Source organism: Gopherus flavomarginatus, chromosome 25, assembly GCF_025201925.1.
Source record: "Gopherus flavomarginatus isolate rGopFla2 chromosome 25, rGopFla2.mat.asm, whole genome shotgun sequence".
NCBI lineage: Eukaryota > Metazoa > Chordata > Testudines > Testudinidae > Gopherus > Gopherus flavomarginatus.
Genome location: NC_066641.1, coordinates 11,936,338 through 11,951,505, shown reverse-complemented (window position 1 = coordinate 11,951,505; position 15,168 = coordinate 11,936,338). Strand labels below are relative to the sequence as shown.

At 57.8% G+C, this 15,168-nt stretch overlaps 1 protein-coding gene across 2 annotated transcripts; it reads right to left on the bottom strand.

Moving 5' to 3' along the window:
* Window positions 1–631: 631 nt before the first annotated feature.
* On the bottom strand, window positions 632–13,123 carry LOC127040740 (transcription factor CP2-like protein 1). 2 transcript variants are annotated; one of them, XM_050935287.1, is made up of 15 exons: window positions 12,996–13,123; window positions 11,598–11,752; window positions 11,324–11,397; window positions 11,047–11,152; window positions 9,863–9,969; window positions 9,624–9,776; window positions 8,596–8,706; window positions 7,894–7,991; window positions 7,769–7,823; window positions 6,130–6,223; window positions 5,386–5,476; window positions 3,844–3,929; window positions 3,084–3,229; window positions 2,456–2,507; window positions 632–1,848 (listed from the first exon to the last, which is right to left on the bottom strand). In XM_050935287.1, exons 1-15 carry the CDS (start codon window positions 13,076–13,078, stop codon window positions 1,811–1,813), a joined length of 1,449 nt encoding a protein of 482 aa, XP_050791244.1. In that variant the 5' UTR covers window positions 13,079–13,123; the 3' UTR covers window positions 632–1,810. The 2 variants fall into 2 exon arrangements, with proteins under 2 accessions (XP_050791244.1, XP_050791245.1); XM_050935288.1 differs by lacking the exons at window positions 632–1,848; window positions 2,456–2,507 and having other exon boundaries at window positions 3,090–3,333.
* Between the last annotated feature and the right edge of the window lie 2,045 nt (window positions 13,124–15,168).

Genomic DNA, 15,168 nt, shown 5'->3' with positions numbered 1-15,168 from the left:
GAACCTGAGGGGTCATTGCTAGCATTGAGTCCTCACTGTATTGAGGCTCTATGGGTGGGTAGAGTTATCACCTTTCTGAAGGATGCTTCTTGCTGCAGACAGCATTGCATCATCTTCAGCAGGTTTTCATCAGTGCTATAAGGGCCAGATGGTTTTCTTAAATGAAAGCTAAACATAGGGGGCCACCCCTCAGCTTGGGGAAAGTTATGACACCTCCCCACTTGTCCTAAGCTCCATAGGCTAGAGTGACTAAGATGTGCCCATGTGAAGGTGCAGGGGGGATTTGAACTACAGGGCTTTCCCTGGAAGTGAATGCACATCCCTTTTTAAGATGTATTTTTCCTCCTATGTAGGAAGCAAAGGCATCCAAGGTTCAACAGCTTTTGCTTTTCCTCAGTCCCGTTTCAATGGCTGATTGTGGCGCACGAAACAGAGCTCTGGGGATTTCTTTAAAAAATCGTTTTTAGCAACCAGGCTTAATACAAAAACAAGAGAGAGAAGGAGGGATGCTTTGCATTGAGCCTAATGCCAAAGTTTAACCAGAGGCTTTTTAAGCATTTCAATCCTAGCCTCCATAACTAGTCACAGTGCCTCAGGTGTGAGTCTCCTGCTCCCTTTCAGGATACAGGTGACAGAACATGGTTTTGGGGAGGAAGTTTGAACCAGCCAGGCCTGTGCACCCAAGAGATTGTGGGGGAGTGGAGTTAATCCCTGCTTTTGCAGTTGTATTGATGGGGGCAATCCCACTAGGGCTCCATGTGCAAGGCTCTGCCTGTGTGGGTCCAAATGGAGGGCCAGGGCTTGGAGCGTTCAGCTTTCGTACTCCACTGGCTTTGTACGGTGAAAAACCTGTGTGCAACAGCCCAATCCTGTGTCTGAGCAGGCCGGACTCCTCCTGGTCCCCCCCCCCACACACACACACATTTTGCCCTCAAACTAGTTGCTAGTGGTTAGTTTAATCATTAAGAGGTGCCCCCGTGCCGCGATACAGAGAGGGATTTGTAATCCCATTAACGCCCCCCCCCCAAACTGAAGCAGATGGCAGTAATACACTAAAGCTTCAGCTCTGATATTTTTAATATAAAAAGGATTAGACAATACAACATCCAAATAAAAATAGAACTCTAAAAACGGCAGTTGGTTTTCAGTGTTAATATTAAACCAAATGATACAATATTTAAAGGAGCCTGCTTACCTCAGCCTGAGGTTTTGCTTACAAGTCAGGTCTGTGAAGGGGAGAATTTAAAGAGGGGCGAGGGGATTCCCCAGCAGGCAGGGATTTGCAAAGGTTCCCAAGGGGTTTGGGTGCCTTGCTCACTGGACGTTGGGTGCTCTGGAAATTCTACCCAAAAGTTCTCTGCCCACAGATTTCCCCCACTAACCTCATGACGTAGAGGCCTCCAGGAGGCTGAATATCATTACTGACTTATGCTGGATTTGCACCAACAGCCTAGAGGTGAACTCTGGATTGCCGAGCCCCTGCATGCAGGAGGCCACTGGCTGTGTGTATGACAGTGCCACCATGGAGCATCCGTGTAAACATAATGTGCCGCACTCTAAGGCTACGCAAGGAACATGTGTTCAACCAGGGGGCACATGGCCATTTCACAAATGCAGCCCTGGGCTGCTGCGGCTGTCCTGGCCTAGATTCTTTCCAGCACTGGGAGGGGACTGCCTTGCTGGGAAATCCTCCTGTTGGCTTCTTCACCAGCTGCTTTGTGGGGAAATCTCCCTTGGGTCCAGACAGTGATTTGGATTGGCTTCTCTCATTATGCTTCTCTGCACTGAAGTGTCCCAGGTCGCTCTGCGCCTATCTTAAAATTAAGTGGTAGCCTTCTGGAGCCTGGACTGAGAGAGACAAAGGCCCACGCACCCGTCACTTTCCCCAATTGGGAAATGAAGTCCTAATGTCTCGTACTCGGCTTGAGCGAGGGCTTCTCCGTGCATTCGAGAGGACGTAAGACGGTGCTTTAGGACAGCATAAAATCCTGTCGCACGGTGAGAATGAAGGAGCCTTCCCCACCCCCAGCTGGACCTGCACAGGCAGCTGTGCAGATACAGTACTAGTGAAGAGCAGGCTGTATGGCAGTAGCCATCTGCTTCCCCCAGTAGCCCTTCCCCCTCTATTGACTGTGCTATGTGCTCCTTGGCTGCTTCTCTCCTCCCCCAATGAAGCTGCATTTCAGTGGAGGCGTGTTTATAAATTAAAGTATTTGGGGATCAGCGTAGGTAGATCCCAAAAGTGTGTTATCAAAAAGACCTCCCCAAGCCCCCTTCCCACCTCATGTGGGTCTATTTTTTCTCCCTCTTCTTTTATGACCAAGGTTCATATGAGTCATTTTCCCCATTCTATCGTGAGCCAGGGCCATCACAACTGGACTAGAGTTTCCCCTCACAGGCTTGTTTTTACTGCTCATTCCCCCCCCCCTTTCCTTTTCCCAGGGAAGCCATATACCTTTGGTAACAGCTGCTATGAAACAGGATTCATCTGGCAGGTTCCTGACCATCTGCGGTGCCCCAGAGAGGAAAGAGACAAGGTTAGAACGTGGGCAGGCTGCAGTGTGAGTCAGCTGCTCCTTCTTCAGTGGTGCTCTGGCAGGGTTTTAAGAGGCAGGGTGCGAATTGCTAGGGTGGGTACCAGTTGCTTGGTCATCTTGCCAAGTGCAGGTGTGATAGTGTAATACCCAGCTCTTATAGAGCACTTTTCAGTGGTAGATCTCAAAGCACCATCATCATTATCCCTGTCTTACAGGAAAGTGGGCCACAGCGAGGGGAAGCGAGTTGCCCAAGATCATCCAGCTGATCAGGGGCAGAGCTGGGGCTAAAACCCAGTTTTCCTGAGTCCCAGGCCAATGCTCTATCTGCAAGAACACACAAGGCGGGACATGCTCTGGCCAGTTGAAGGGGCACTCCCCTTATCCTTCTCCTGCCTCCCCCTCCCCCATGTGATGTCCTACCCCTTCCCCAACAGCAGCTGAGCTTTTCTGGGAAAGTCCAGCACAAAAGCAAGCTCTGCCAAGCAAGGGAGGAGTTGGAAGGGGTGAAGGGAAGAGCAGGTTTCCCAAACTGGATCCCCCCCTTACCAGGTCACTGATGAGGATGTGAATCCCCGTCGGGCCCTGCTTGGAAACCTGCTGGATCTGGTTGGCTGGGAGGCTGAGCAGCTCTGCCAGTTTACTGGTCAGTTCTGTGGCAGTGAGTTCTTCCAGATAGACCTCTTGGTATGTGGCTTCCAAAGAAAACCCCAAAGAGGAAGTGAGCCAGTACCGGGATTTCCTTCCCCTTCCCAAGAGCTTTGTCGGGCGACAAAAGGACCTTCAGGATCACCTGCAGCTACAGTGGAAAGAAACCCACCCTGCAAGCCCAGCTCCAGCCCCTCCTGTAGTATGAGGAAGTTTGGATTCAGATGCAGCCTCTGTAGTGGCCCCCAATCCCTGAAAGCTCTTGCTGGCCTAAGGCAGGGCAGCCACTGCTTGATTCCAAACCCCAAGGGCTTGATCGAGTGCTTAGGGAGGGCTGTCTGGCTAAAGGTTTTATACAGTTGCTCATCGGGGGGCATCTTAGCCCCTTCCCCATAAAGTTGATAGGAAAGGTCCTAGTGGATTTCATCCAGCATAATTCTATTGGCTTCAAAGGACTGTGGCCCCAGCCCTGAGCCAAATATGTAGCCGGGGCAGCTTTGCGTGGATGGGTGCACCAGAAATGCATAGCTAGAGTCCAGTGCAGAATCTCTCCTGAGCCTAAGACTTGCTGTGCCCAGCCCAGGGTCAAAGGAGCATTGACCTGGCTCCCTGAACCTGGCCCTCGGGAGCACTCACAATGAAGAGTAGCTGCTTGTTTTACCTGGGGGCGAGTCCTCCTCGGGGGTGTGTCTGCCATTGGCTTGGGGCTCCCTGGACATGTACAGGGTGAGCCGAGGGCGGACGCACCTGCGGGAGAGGAGAGTGGTGACTGGCCTATCGACCTGTAGCTCTTGTAGCCATGCTAATGTAACATGTATTGCATCCAGCAGCGTCAAGTGCTGCTGGCATGTGTGCACATGTCCTCCCCCCAAGACCTCAATGCCAAGTTTACAGGTGGGGAAACTGAGGCACGGGGCTTGTGATTCACTGGACGCTGCCTAGGGAGTTTAACAGAGCTGGGAACTGAAACCAGATCTCCTGGGTCCCTGGCACAGGGCTTCAAATGCACACCCCTCCTTCCTCTGCGGAATTCAGGGACACCCCACCCCACTCCACCTCCCTACCCTACCTCTGCAGCTGAAGAGAAGCTTGTAATTAACTCTTTAGACTTGCATTGATCTGCCCCAGCTGGGGTGGGTGGGTGGGTGGGTGCAAGAGAGAGAGAAATATTACCATGGTTGTGAGATTGGAACATGCTCCTGTGTGAACAGAGCTAACGGGGCCCAGGCTGTGCTATTTGGGAGGGTGGGGATAGCAATAGCTTTGCCTAGTAGACGGAGGAGGCTGGGATGAGACCCCACGTGTCAGAGCATCTGGGGAATGGGGGTGAACTGCAGGGTTGCAATGTAGGCTGAATAGCAGGAGCCCATGGCCCGAGAGCAGCTGGAAGGAGTGGTAACCCAGGTGTGCAAGAGGGAATGATCCTGCACAGGCTGGGAGAGGAGCTCGCTGTGACTCCATGACACTCCCACGTCTCGTCACCTGAGATCAGCAACATCAGACCTCAGGGCTTGTGATGAGATCACCACTGTCTGCCGGCACAGGGACCTTATTGCTCCATGGCTGCTGCAATTGTAGCAGAGCCCTGGCCCTATCTCGGCAGTAAGCGCCACAAGACTAGCCCGTTCCTTGGTCCTGGCCCCTCGGCTCTGCCCGGGCAGGCCTGCGGGGAGCCAGGCAGGGCCATCGACCCACTGCACCACCTCCTGCAGGCTGAGGCCAAGATTTCCACAGGTGATTAGTGATTGTAGGGGTCCCAGTTCAGATTCCTTACAAGGGCTGAGCACCTGCCCTCTGAGAATTGGGGGGCCCCCCAAATCACTAATCCCTCCCTGAAATCGAGGCCTTAAACCTGGGCTGGCTATAGCCACCACATCCCACCCCCTGTGACAGCACTGAGACCTTACTGACTTGTGACAGGCGCCAGCCAGGTGCAAAAGACAGGGAGCTTCTCTCTAAGCTACTGCTAGATGAGGTAGAGCAGTGACTTGGTGCAGCAAAGCGATTGCTAGAGTATAAAGCTGTTCAGGCAGAGACCGTCCTTTTGTTCTGTATGTACAGCTCCTAGCACCGTGGGAGCCTGGATGGTGACTGGGGCTGCTAGGTGCTACTGCAGTGCAAATCAGTGGGTTCTGGGTCTGCCTGAGGACTGCAGGAGGGGACCCTGTGTATGGATGCAGAGTGAAGTTCTCCCTCCTCACACCTGGCTTTCAGTGCATTGGAGAGCCGGATCCCATCAGCCGCTCCACAGATCTGGATGAGGTCACTGCGGGAAAGCTTCAGCAGGTCGGCTCCTGCAAAAGAGAGACAGACCGATTGGCACGATCATTCCAGTGCAGTGCTAAATCCCGGGGCGGAGCAGTTCACAAGCAGGGGCCGGATGTGCCATGCCGCAGGTCCCTGCCCGGGGAAGGAAAGCATCTCCCTGGGTGGGACTGAGCTGAGCAGGACTCCTGTCTGTTTCAAACCCTCCCCTGACTCCCCGCAGAGGAAGGTTAGGTCAGCAGGGGATGAAGGCAGCCATCTCTGTATCAGACCAATGACTCTGGCAGCATGGACCTGTTCAGAGCAGGCTGCTCCTCCAGCCCCTGGCTCAGCTGGGTTCTTCAGACAAGGCCAGAGCCCAGCTGGCAGAGCTGGTACCAGTCACGTAGCCCATGTCCTTTTGTAAGTGGAGGCTGCTGTTCTGGGGTGACAATGGTAGGTCCCCAGGGGCACGGACAGATGTGCCTTCTGATCCCCAACCTCTCCATCATCCAAGCCACCTGGAGTTTATCAATGCATCTCAGCACCTCTCCAGAGCACAGAGATGTATTTGTCTTGTGAGCATCCCCTTAGGACCGGGACAGAGCCACGCAAGGGTGAGCCTGGCCCAGAACCCAGCATCCCACCGCGGCCCCACAACTTCTCCCTAGTTTCATGGGCTCAGGAAGTGAGATGGCCTCACCTGTGAAATTAGCCAACATCCTGCAGTAACTGGAGAAGCGATTCTTGTGCAGCCACTGCTGGGTTTCCAGGATGGAGGCACAGGGACTGAGAGCCTGGGACAGACAGATGGAGAGGGGAGTGTTTGGAGTGACAGGTGGGCTTGAGACCCCAATCATGAGTTTTGTACATACTCAGCAAGCCTCAGCCCAGCACTCAGCTGGGTCCCCTGGACCTGGAGGAGTGACTATGAGGGCTAGCTGGACGCCTGTGCAGAGACAGCCGCCAGGCGTAGCTCCAGGTGGAGAGTGACGCTGGTAACTCCCAGGAACCTGAACGCCTTCAGTGTCTGTCCCAGCTGGGCCCAGACCCCCAGGCCTTGTCCTAGGACTAAATGCTGCAGTGTCCCAACCCAGGCATGGGATCTAACCTCTGCAGGAATCCCACCGTCATGCCAGATGGTTGTGCCCTGCAATCTCCTGCCAGCCACTGTCTCATCAAGGTATTGGGCAGGTTTAGGAAGATCCCCAGTGCATCCACGGATGGCTGAAGCCTGGTTACCTCCGCAGCTTATTCTGGTACCAGGACTGAGGTGGTCCCTGTGTGGCACAGGGGTTAGAACAGGAGCAAAGGGCTCTGAGTTCCGTTCCCACGCGGCAGGGGAGCGCAATCAGGACATGAGAGCGGGAGCAGGGAGTCAGGACTCCTGGGTTCTGCACTGGGCTTTGGGAGGGGGCACACGATCAGGGGCCTATGGGAGTCAGGACTCCTGGGTTTTGTGCTGGGCTCTAGGAGGAGATGTGCAATCTAGGGGTTAGAGAAGGAGCAGGGAGTCAGGACTCCTGGGTTCTGCACTGGGCTCTGGGAGGGTATGTAGAGCGGAGGGCTAGAGGGGATTCATGGGAGTCAGGACTCCTGGGTTCTCCACTGGGCTCTGGGAGGGAACATGCAATCGGGGGGCTATAGGGGATTTATGGGAGTCAGGACTCCTGGGTTCTCCACTGGGCTCTGGGAGGGGACATGCAAGCGGGGGGCTAGAGGGGATTTATGGGAGTCAGGACTCCTGGGTTCTGCACTGGGCTCCAGGAGGAGATGTAGAGTGGAGGGCTAGAGGGGGTTCATGGGAGTCAGGACTCCTGGGTTCTGCACTGGGCTCCGGGAGGAGATGTAGAGCGGAGGGCTAGAGGGGGTTCATGGGAGTCAGGACTCCTGGGTTCTGCGCTGGGCTCTGGGAGGGGATGTAGAGCGGAGGGCTAGAGGGGGTTCATGGGAGTCAGGACTCCTGGGTTCTGCGCTGGGCTCTGGGAGGGGATGTAGAGCGGAGGGCTAGAGGGGTTCATGGGAGTCAGGATTCCTGGGTTCTGCGCTGGGTTTTACCCCAGCCTTGCTGCAGGGCATTGGCTCAAGTCACTTAGTCTCTCTGCCTCAGTTTGCTCTCGGGCAAGGTGGGTGCAATAACACCCACCCTGCAGCATGCAGAGACTCGCTTGATAAGAGTTCCCCTACCCGCCCGCCAGGAAAGGAAAGATGGTTCCTCTGTTACATGCAAGGCCGAGGTCCCCTCCTGCCACCCGAGGGCAGCTGGCCATGGCACACGGTGGGGATGGCAGAGTGGAAGAAAAGCAGAGTGAGGGAAAGGGGAGGGCCAGGCAGGTTCTTACCTCGGCCGTGTTCTCTGCTGGGCTGTCTGAGGGGCAGCTGGGCGAGGAACAACCCCTGCCAGGGAGAAGGGAGATGGTTATCCTGCAGCAGGCAGCGCAGGAGGGTGGGGGTCTTTCCAGCTTACCTTTCGGGGGGCAGAAGTTTGAAGGCGTGAGGCGAGGGGAGCCCGGGGGTGGCTGGGGGGCTCTGGGGGCTGCTGGAAGCTTCTGGCCAGGGGCCGCACTGGAAGCAGAGGGGAGAGGATTTGATAGTTTCCACGTCTCTAGCAGTGCTGTGCTTTGCGTGCAGCTCCCCCCTTAATGCAGCCACCTCTGGGGTGGAGAGTGAGACCTAGTCACCACCCTCACCCACTACCACCTCCCACCCTCTCTGTCTGTGTTAGGGGTTATATGAGTGCGCACTTCCCAGCCAGGAGAGTCGGAACCCCAAACCTTGGGTAGGGAGCCCTACCCATAGGAACCCTAACCCTAGGATGGGGAAACTACCCATAGGAACCCTAACCATAGCTCCAAGTGCCTTACCCATAGGAACCCTAATCCTAGGGCGGGAAGCCCTACCCATAGGAACCTTAATGCTAGCTCCAAGTGCCCTATACTTAGGGGACACACCTCTGGTTAGCTTCCCGCCCCGTTGAGAGCACGGCACCAATCCTGCCCCTTTAAAGGTAAAGGCCTGCCAAGCTCTGCCCTACCCAGGAATGCTGCACTGCCACACCCCACAGCTGGGCTGCCGTGGGGGGCCCAAGGTACAGCTAGAAACTCTGTGCCAACGAGGCTGGTGCCCCTCTCAGCGCCCCGGGGCTACCCCACACCTGCCGCAAACCCACCTCTGCCAGCACTGTGCTCTCATAGGAAGGCTGGTATTTTTCTCTCTCCTGCGGTGACTGTTTCTCGATTTTCTCCCTATCAGTTTTTTGTTTCCTGTCCGCTCCCTTGGGCTGAAAAAACAAATTCCCCTGATTCCAGCTGGCCCCAGGAAGTGCAGACCGTCCCCCAGGCTCGGCCAGCAGGATAGGGTCCTCTGAAAGTCCCCAGCACCCTCTACCTCTCTGCAGCCATCGATCTTCGCAAAGGATCTTAGTACTGCTATCTGCATTTTGGTGATGGGGAAACTGAGGCAGAGCGGGGCAGTCACCCAGCAGGTCTGGGTCAGAGCTGGGACTAAAACCCCAGCGTGCTGAGTCCCACTCTGGGGTCTTAACCACTGTACCACACTGCCTCCCATGCGGTAGTGATGGCAAAATATAAATCTCTGAACGGGGGCGCTAGCACCCCTCTGGTGTCTTCGAATCTAGCTCTTGGAGCATCCCCCCCCATACACAGCTCCTCTGCTGGGCCTCCTGACAGACAACTTGTGTGTTGCTGACACCAGCCTGCCAAGCTGAGGTGGGGGGGACAGAGTTGACCCCGAAGACAAAACGGGGGGAGCGTGGGAGAGCTGAGGCCTGCACTGCTCCCCATCCTGTGGAAGCTCAGGCCTGGCCGTGGGAAGCTACTGCTGGTGGGGGCAGAGCCGGAGCAGCACCCTGCACGCCAGTGACAGAAGGAGGGAGCAGAATTTAGTGGCTACAGCAGGGCAGGACTCCTGGGTTCTCTTGGGGACTGCGAGGCCGTGGACCCAGGGGAGGGCTGGGCCATCTAGTGGCTGTATCGGAGGATGACGCATTGGACTCCTGGGTTCCATGCCCCCGGCTTGACCCCAGGGTGCCAGACCCCTGCCCTTGAGGACTGTTACCACGACTGTCTGTTTGAATGCTGCTTCCGCCCGGCCTCCCCCCGGCCCAGGCAGCAGGGGACGTTAGGGGAAGCCAGAGAGGGTGCCCAGTCCATGCCTGGGGCAGAGCGGTGCTGGCACCTTGAACACTTTGACGAGGCAGCTGGCTGAGTGCAGGTGATCCACGTGCTCGCCCTTCTCGTTGGCCTTGTAGGTGTCGATCTGGATGCGGAAGGGGACGCCCTTCTCACCCCCGTTCTTGCGCAGCGTGAACTCAGTGCTGATGCAGTGAACCTGCCGGGAGGGGAGGGGTGAGAGTGGCCCCCTGGCTCCCCCCTCCCCATCCGCGCTCTACCTTTCCACCCTCCCCGTGCTCTGACCTGCATGAAGATGGACGTCCTCTTGGTGGGGTCCCAGAGAAACTCCACTGTGTTCAGCAGGGTGGGGTGGATGTGCGGCTCCAGCACCCCGACAGACATGGGGATGTCTGCAAGCAGGGCACAGAGGAATCAGGCAGGACCGGAGCCAGGGAGATGCGTATGTGGGGCAGCAGGTGCCCAGACACCATAGGGATGGACATGATGGAGGAACCCAGGTGGAATAGAAGCGGCCGAAGAATCCAGTGCCCGTGAGCCTCTGCCCAGCCACCTGCTGGCTACGTTCTCGGAGCTCTCACCCCTCCCATGAAACTGGATCACAAAGCCCTACTATGCCATAGCAAATTCAGCTTCCCAGCCCCGGGGGTAGGCAGCTGTTCTGAAAGTGAGGCCGAGAGAATGACCAGCCCAAGGTCCTCAAGCAGGTGCTAGGACCCAGCAGTCCCAGTGCCTGCTCTGACCACTGGACCAGGCTTCCTCCCAAAGGTGAGAATACGATCCTGGAGTCCAGGCTCGCAATCCTGTCCTGTAAGCACTTTATGGGCTCAAATCTTCACAGGTGGCCCAGCTCCCGGTATCTGCAGGAGCTGCGCCCGTGTAGGCTGCGCTGAATTGAATCAGCTCTCCAGTGCCCCCAGTTCCTTTAGCCTGGTTCCCAGCCCTCTGTTCTCATCCTCTGCTTCCTTCCCCCACCGCCTCCGCGTGGGCTGGTGGAGCTGGCCCAGACCCAGCAAGGGGGAGCCTGGGGGTCCCCCAGAACTCTCAACTGATTGCCAGGGCTGGGATGGCATTTCTGGGGTGTCTGGACCAGTAAGTGACGCGATGGAGGTGGGAGGGCACAGGAATAGGAGCATGCCCAGCCTGGCTTAGCACAGAGGCCCAGCTTGGATTCCTCCTGCCCCCAGAGTCCCCTCTGTGCAGAGTCTGGTTCTGGTTCCTCTCGGCTCTGACCTAGGGACCCCTGCCCTCCCTGCTTCACCCACATCAGAGGCTGCGTTGCTCTTGAGGGCTTCCTTGCCCACATGGATGGGATTCTAACTACGAGCTGGCTGGGCTGCAGATGCCAGGAGCAAGGGGCACCGTGCTTAGTGTGTGAGATAAATATTAGGGGTGTGGACCAGGTACATGCCCCCCCTTCCCTATCCCTTGGGCACAGCCAGGCTGCTCCCAGGGGCAGCCAGACTCACCGATGTCCAGGATGCGGTCGCCGGGGCGGTTCCACCTCCATCCCTCCAGCTGCTGGTGCTCCGTGTACTGCAGGCGCCGGTCGTGAAACACCACCCTGGCCACGCTCTGCGGGAGAGAGGGGCATCAGGCGCTGTCACAGGCCGTGACTCAGCCGGGCTCCGTGGCCAGGAGCAGATGGGTGGTGGAGCCACGCCAGCCGGGGAGGGAAAGGTCACGTCATGCAGCAGGGGTAGCCTGGGCACTAACAGCGCAGGCCTCACTCTCTGCCCCGCTCACCTTCAGCAGCTTCCGGCACTCGGAGAAGTCGCCCAGCTTGGGGTTGCACAGCATCCGGATCTCGTAGGACTGGCCTGGAAGAGACGGCAGGGCCCTCGGTGTGAGACCCGGGCAGCGGTTCCCCAGGAGTTCTCTGTGCCCTGCTGTGGGCAGCCGGACCACTGCTGGCCTCTGGGCTTACCCTCTCCGGCTTGGCTGGGTGGGAGCCGAGGCGATCACAGCGTGAGCATGTGCAGAGACCCCCTCCGCCCAGGGCACGGCCCACCCAGCTCACCTTGGTTGAGGTAGGTGAGGGTCTCCTCGTGCTGTTTGATGGCGGGCGAGGTGGGGGTGCAGAGCACGTACTGGAAGGCCGGGCAGTGCAGCTCGGCCGACGTAGAGATGTTGTTCTGCTCCTCCTGCTTCAGGAAGGGCAGTGCCAGGGACTCCCTGCGGCAGAGCAGAGCACATGGCGGTGGGGGCGGCTTCCCCTGTGCGCGCCCCCTCCCCGCAGCCTTCCCAGCATGTTGGAAGGAGAGGAGGAGAGTATAATTCTCCTCTCACCCTTCCTCCCCAGCCCCTAGTGTCCTGAGCACAGGCCTGGGAGCCAGTCTCATCCCAGCTCCTACCACTAGGACCTGGGCACATCCCTCCCCCTCTCCTGAGCCTCAGTTTCCCCTCAGAAGCATTATCCTAACCCATCTGCTAGTGCTTAGCTCTGAAGGGGGGTGGGCCCCCAGGGATTATTTCGGGTTAGGAGGAAGGGGAGGGAATATTTCTGCTGAGTGGCAAGAAAATGCCCCGGACCCTGGAATCGTCTCTCGGGGGTGGAAGCCCGTTGGCCCTGGGGACACCTAGACCGGACAGCACAGGAGGAAACACAAGCGGGAAGGATCCTGCCCTGACTCCGGGGAGGTGGCTGGAGCCCGGTGGGGGCTGTTCCGGCTCTAGCCCCTGCCTCCCAGGGCTGGTTGCGAGCGTTGGGAAGGCGCCAGCATTAACCCCGGGGGGCTCTTGTCTGCCAGCTCCTGGCTGAACGCAGTGTAGAGGTTTATTGGGGGTGGGGCTGCCAGCCTGGCCTTTTAGCTTCAGCAGCAGAAGCCTGTGCTGTGAGCTCCAGGGGCCCCACGTTCAGTCCCTGCCAAGGGCCTGCTGGTGTGGGGAGATTCAGTCAGACCAGCCGTGTCTCCCCATGGTGTGTGTTGATCACAGGTGACACAGCTTGGGCAGCCCTTGGCAATCCATCATCATCACGAGCCAGCCAGAAAAGTCCTTCATGCTTGGGGTTTTAAAAAAAAAAATCCTCATTTTTGACAGAGGGTGGGGAACAAACCAAAACCAAATGCCTTCTCCCATCCAGAGCTTGGAGCCTGTGAACTGCCTTGTCAGACACACGAAGAGAAGCGCCTGGGTCTTTTCCGAACACTCACTGAAGGGCCTCTCTCACATACAGAGGGTACTGAAATGGGACAATCCCCTCTCCTCACTCGCTTGCATTTCTGCAGTTTGCAGGAGAGTCCCTGCCGCCTCTCACGTGTGTCCATTTCACACACACGTACGCCTTCAGCTAGCACAGGACAGGATCTCCAAGCCCAAGCAAAAATTGATATTCCTGTTTTACAGAAGGGGGAAACTGAGGCACAGAGGCAGCGAGGGTGGGGGAGCAATTTGGGAATGCGAAAAAACCACTTACCTGAGCAGATTGCCGCCGGAGCAGGGGTACATCTCCCCTGGCCCCGGCCAGTAGTGCTCGGGCTGGCTGTGCCAGAACAGCATGGTGAGGGTGTGAGGCTGGACAGAAAAGTCCCCAGATCTGAGCGAGGGGCGCTGTCAGGTGGCTGTTGTCCGGAGATGCAGCTCCTGGCACCTGCCTTTATGCTCCCAGGCTCCCCAGGTGGGTGTGTGCAGGGAGACGTGCTGAAGGATTGGCCAGCGTCCAGCTGGCTCTGAGCAGCTGGACACACCCTGGGTGGGGGGAAGGACGGGAGCTGGAGCCGTTTCATGGGGGCTGCCCTCATCTGTGTTATAGGAGGTGGGCGGTCATGGCTAGGACACGAGCGGGCAAAGCGCCTCGTGCTGGAGCCACGAGGCAGAGATGGGATCCTGCCCCTCGCGCTTAACCAAGAGCTGCGGTAGGAGGCAGCAAGGACCTGGTGGGACGTGGACAAACAGCAAAACCAAGCTCAGAAAACCATAGCCACATCCAGCTGTCCCCGGGGAGCTGGGCCAGAAGGCTTCACCTTATAGCAGGCATTGCCTGAGTAACCCCCTCCCCATGCTTTGGAGGCGCAGGAGACAGGTGATGGCACAGCTAAGCCATGAACTGGCACGGGTCTCTCTTGCCGGGGGATTTACCATGCCCTGTCTGTGCTGGTGCAGGAGAACTCCAGACATGCCATCGTCCCCCAGGCCTTTCGCCTCCTGGACGCTGCAGCTTGTGGCATGTCATGTTGTGCACTCGGGCCTGGGAAAGCTGGGACAGGGAATGTGACGCGTGACAAGACAGTGACGGCCGGTTTCGTGCATCGTCTCTGTCATGTCACATGCCTGTTTTTCCCATGGGGCATCTCCGAGGTGGGAGAACGCTGCAGAGTCAGCAACAAACGATACCTAAATTGGCCTGCAGTTGAAACGAAGGGAGACTTGGCTTTAGGGGGGAGGCAAACGGTGAGGAGCAATGAAGCCAGGCCAGACGTGGGCAGGGCCCAGAGGCGGCAGTGGCCCATCTGTCTGCACAGCCCCCGGTTTGAGCAGGAACCCCGGCACCGAACCAAAAACTCCTTGACTTGCTCCGCTCTGGCGCCGAGTGCTCGGAAAGCTGGGCTCTGCGGCTGCCGCCAGCCTGGTTTAATGTGGCTACATGTATGTCAGGAAGAAAGACGGCAGGCCGTACTTCCGAGATGGGGGCCTCTATCCCGGGAAGCAGTGGGCTCTCCAGGGGTCAGACTAGATCACAATGGGCCTTTCCGCCCGGGCACACGGTCTATCCCAGCAAAGCCCACCTGGCGTGCACGCGGCTGGCTCAGGGTCTCCCCTGTTCCCAGCTCTGCCCTCCCATCACCTGGGTGGGTCAAGGACCACACCTCTTCCCACCCTGAGCGGATGTAGCTGCGCCAGCAGCTGTGTGGCCTGTGTGGGCCTGGGTCTCTTCCCAGCTGCATGGAGCTTTCCGGGGCTTCCAGGAACAGGCTCCAGGGCTGAGCCGAGGGGGTGGGGTGAGCAGAGCCCAGGACTGCCCCGGGGAGGGGGCTGGGAAGAGCTGCTGGTTTACAGCAAACACTTTGCTTGGGTTTGTTGTGGAAACAGGCAGAGCCAAGGGCCCTTTGTTTTGCTGAGCTGGGGAAATTCTTGTCTTCCCTGTTTACTGTAGCAGGGGCTGGGAGGTGTCTCTGGCCCAGGGGTTGGGGCAGCAGTGGGGCTGGGTCAGGGGAGCCTGTGGCCTAGGGGGCGGGTGGGAAGCAGGGAACAGTGCAGGGGGTTGGGGAGAACACTAGGAAAATAGGCAGCTGCTGCTCCTTCCTGTGTTGGCCTAAATTGTGCATCGCCTGGTGAAAGGGCAGGGCTCTGGGGACGAGAAGCCCCGTGGGGCTGAGACCGGGGAGCCTGTGGCCTGAGTTTCCCCCTGAGTCTGTGCAGAGCTCCGAGCCAGGACGGAGGCCCTGCATCCCCCAACCCAGTGCTGCTGGGGGCCGTTTCAGCCACGGGTGCTGCCCCGTCCTTCTGCTGCAATGACGCCCATGAGCTGTGCCAGCCCCACGGATAGAGCTGGGGTGGGGGCACACTCTGCCACCTACATGGAGGGAGCCCAGAGCCAGGGGACCAAATCTGTGCCTGTGGGGGATGCTCTCCAGGCCAGGGCTTTTGGG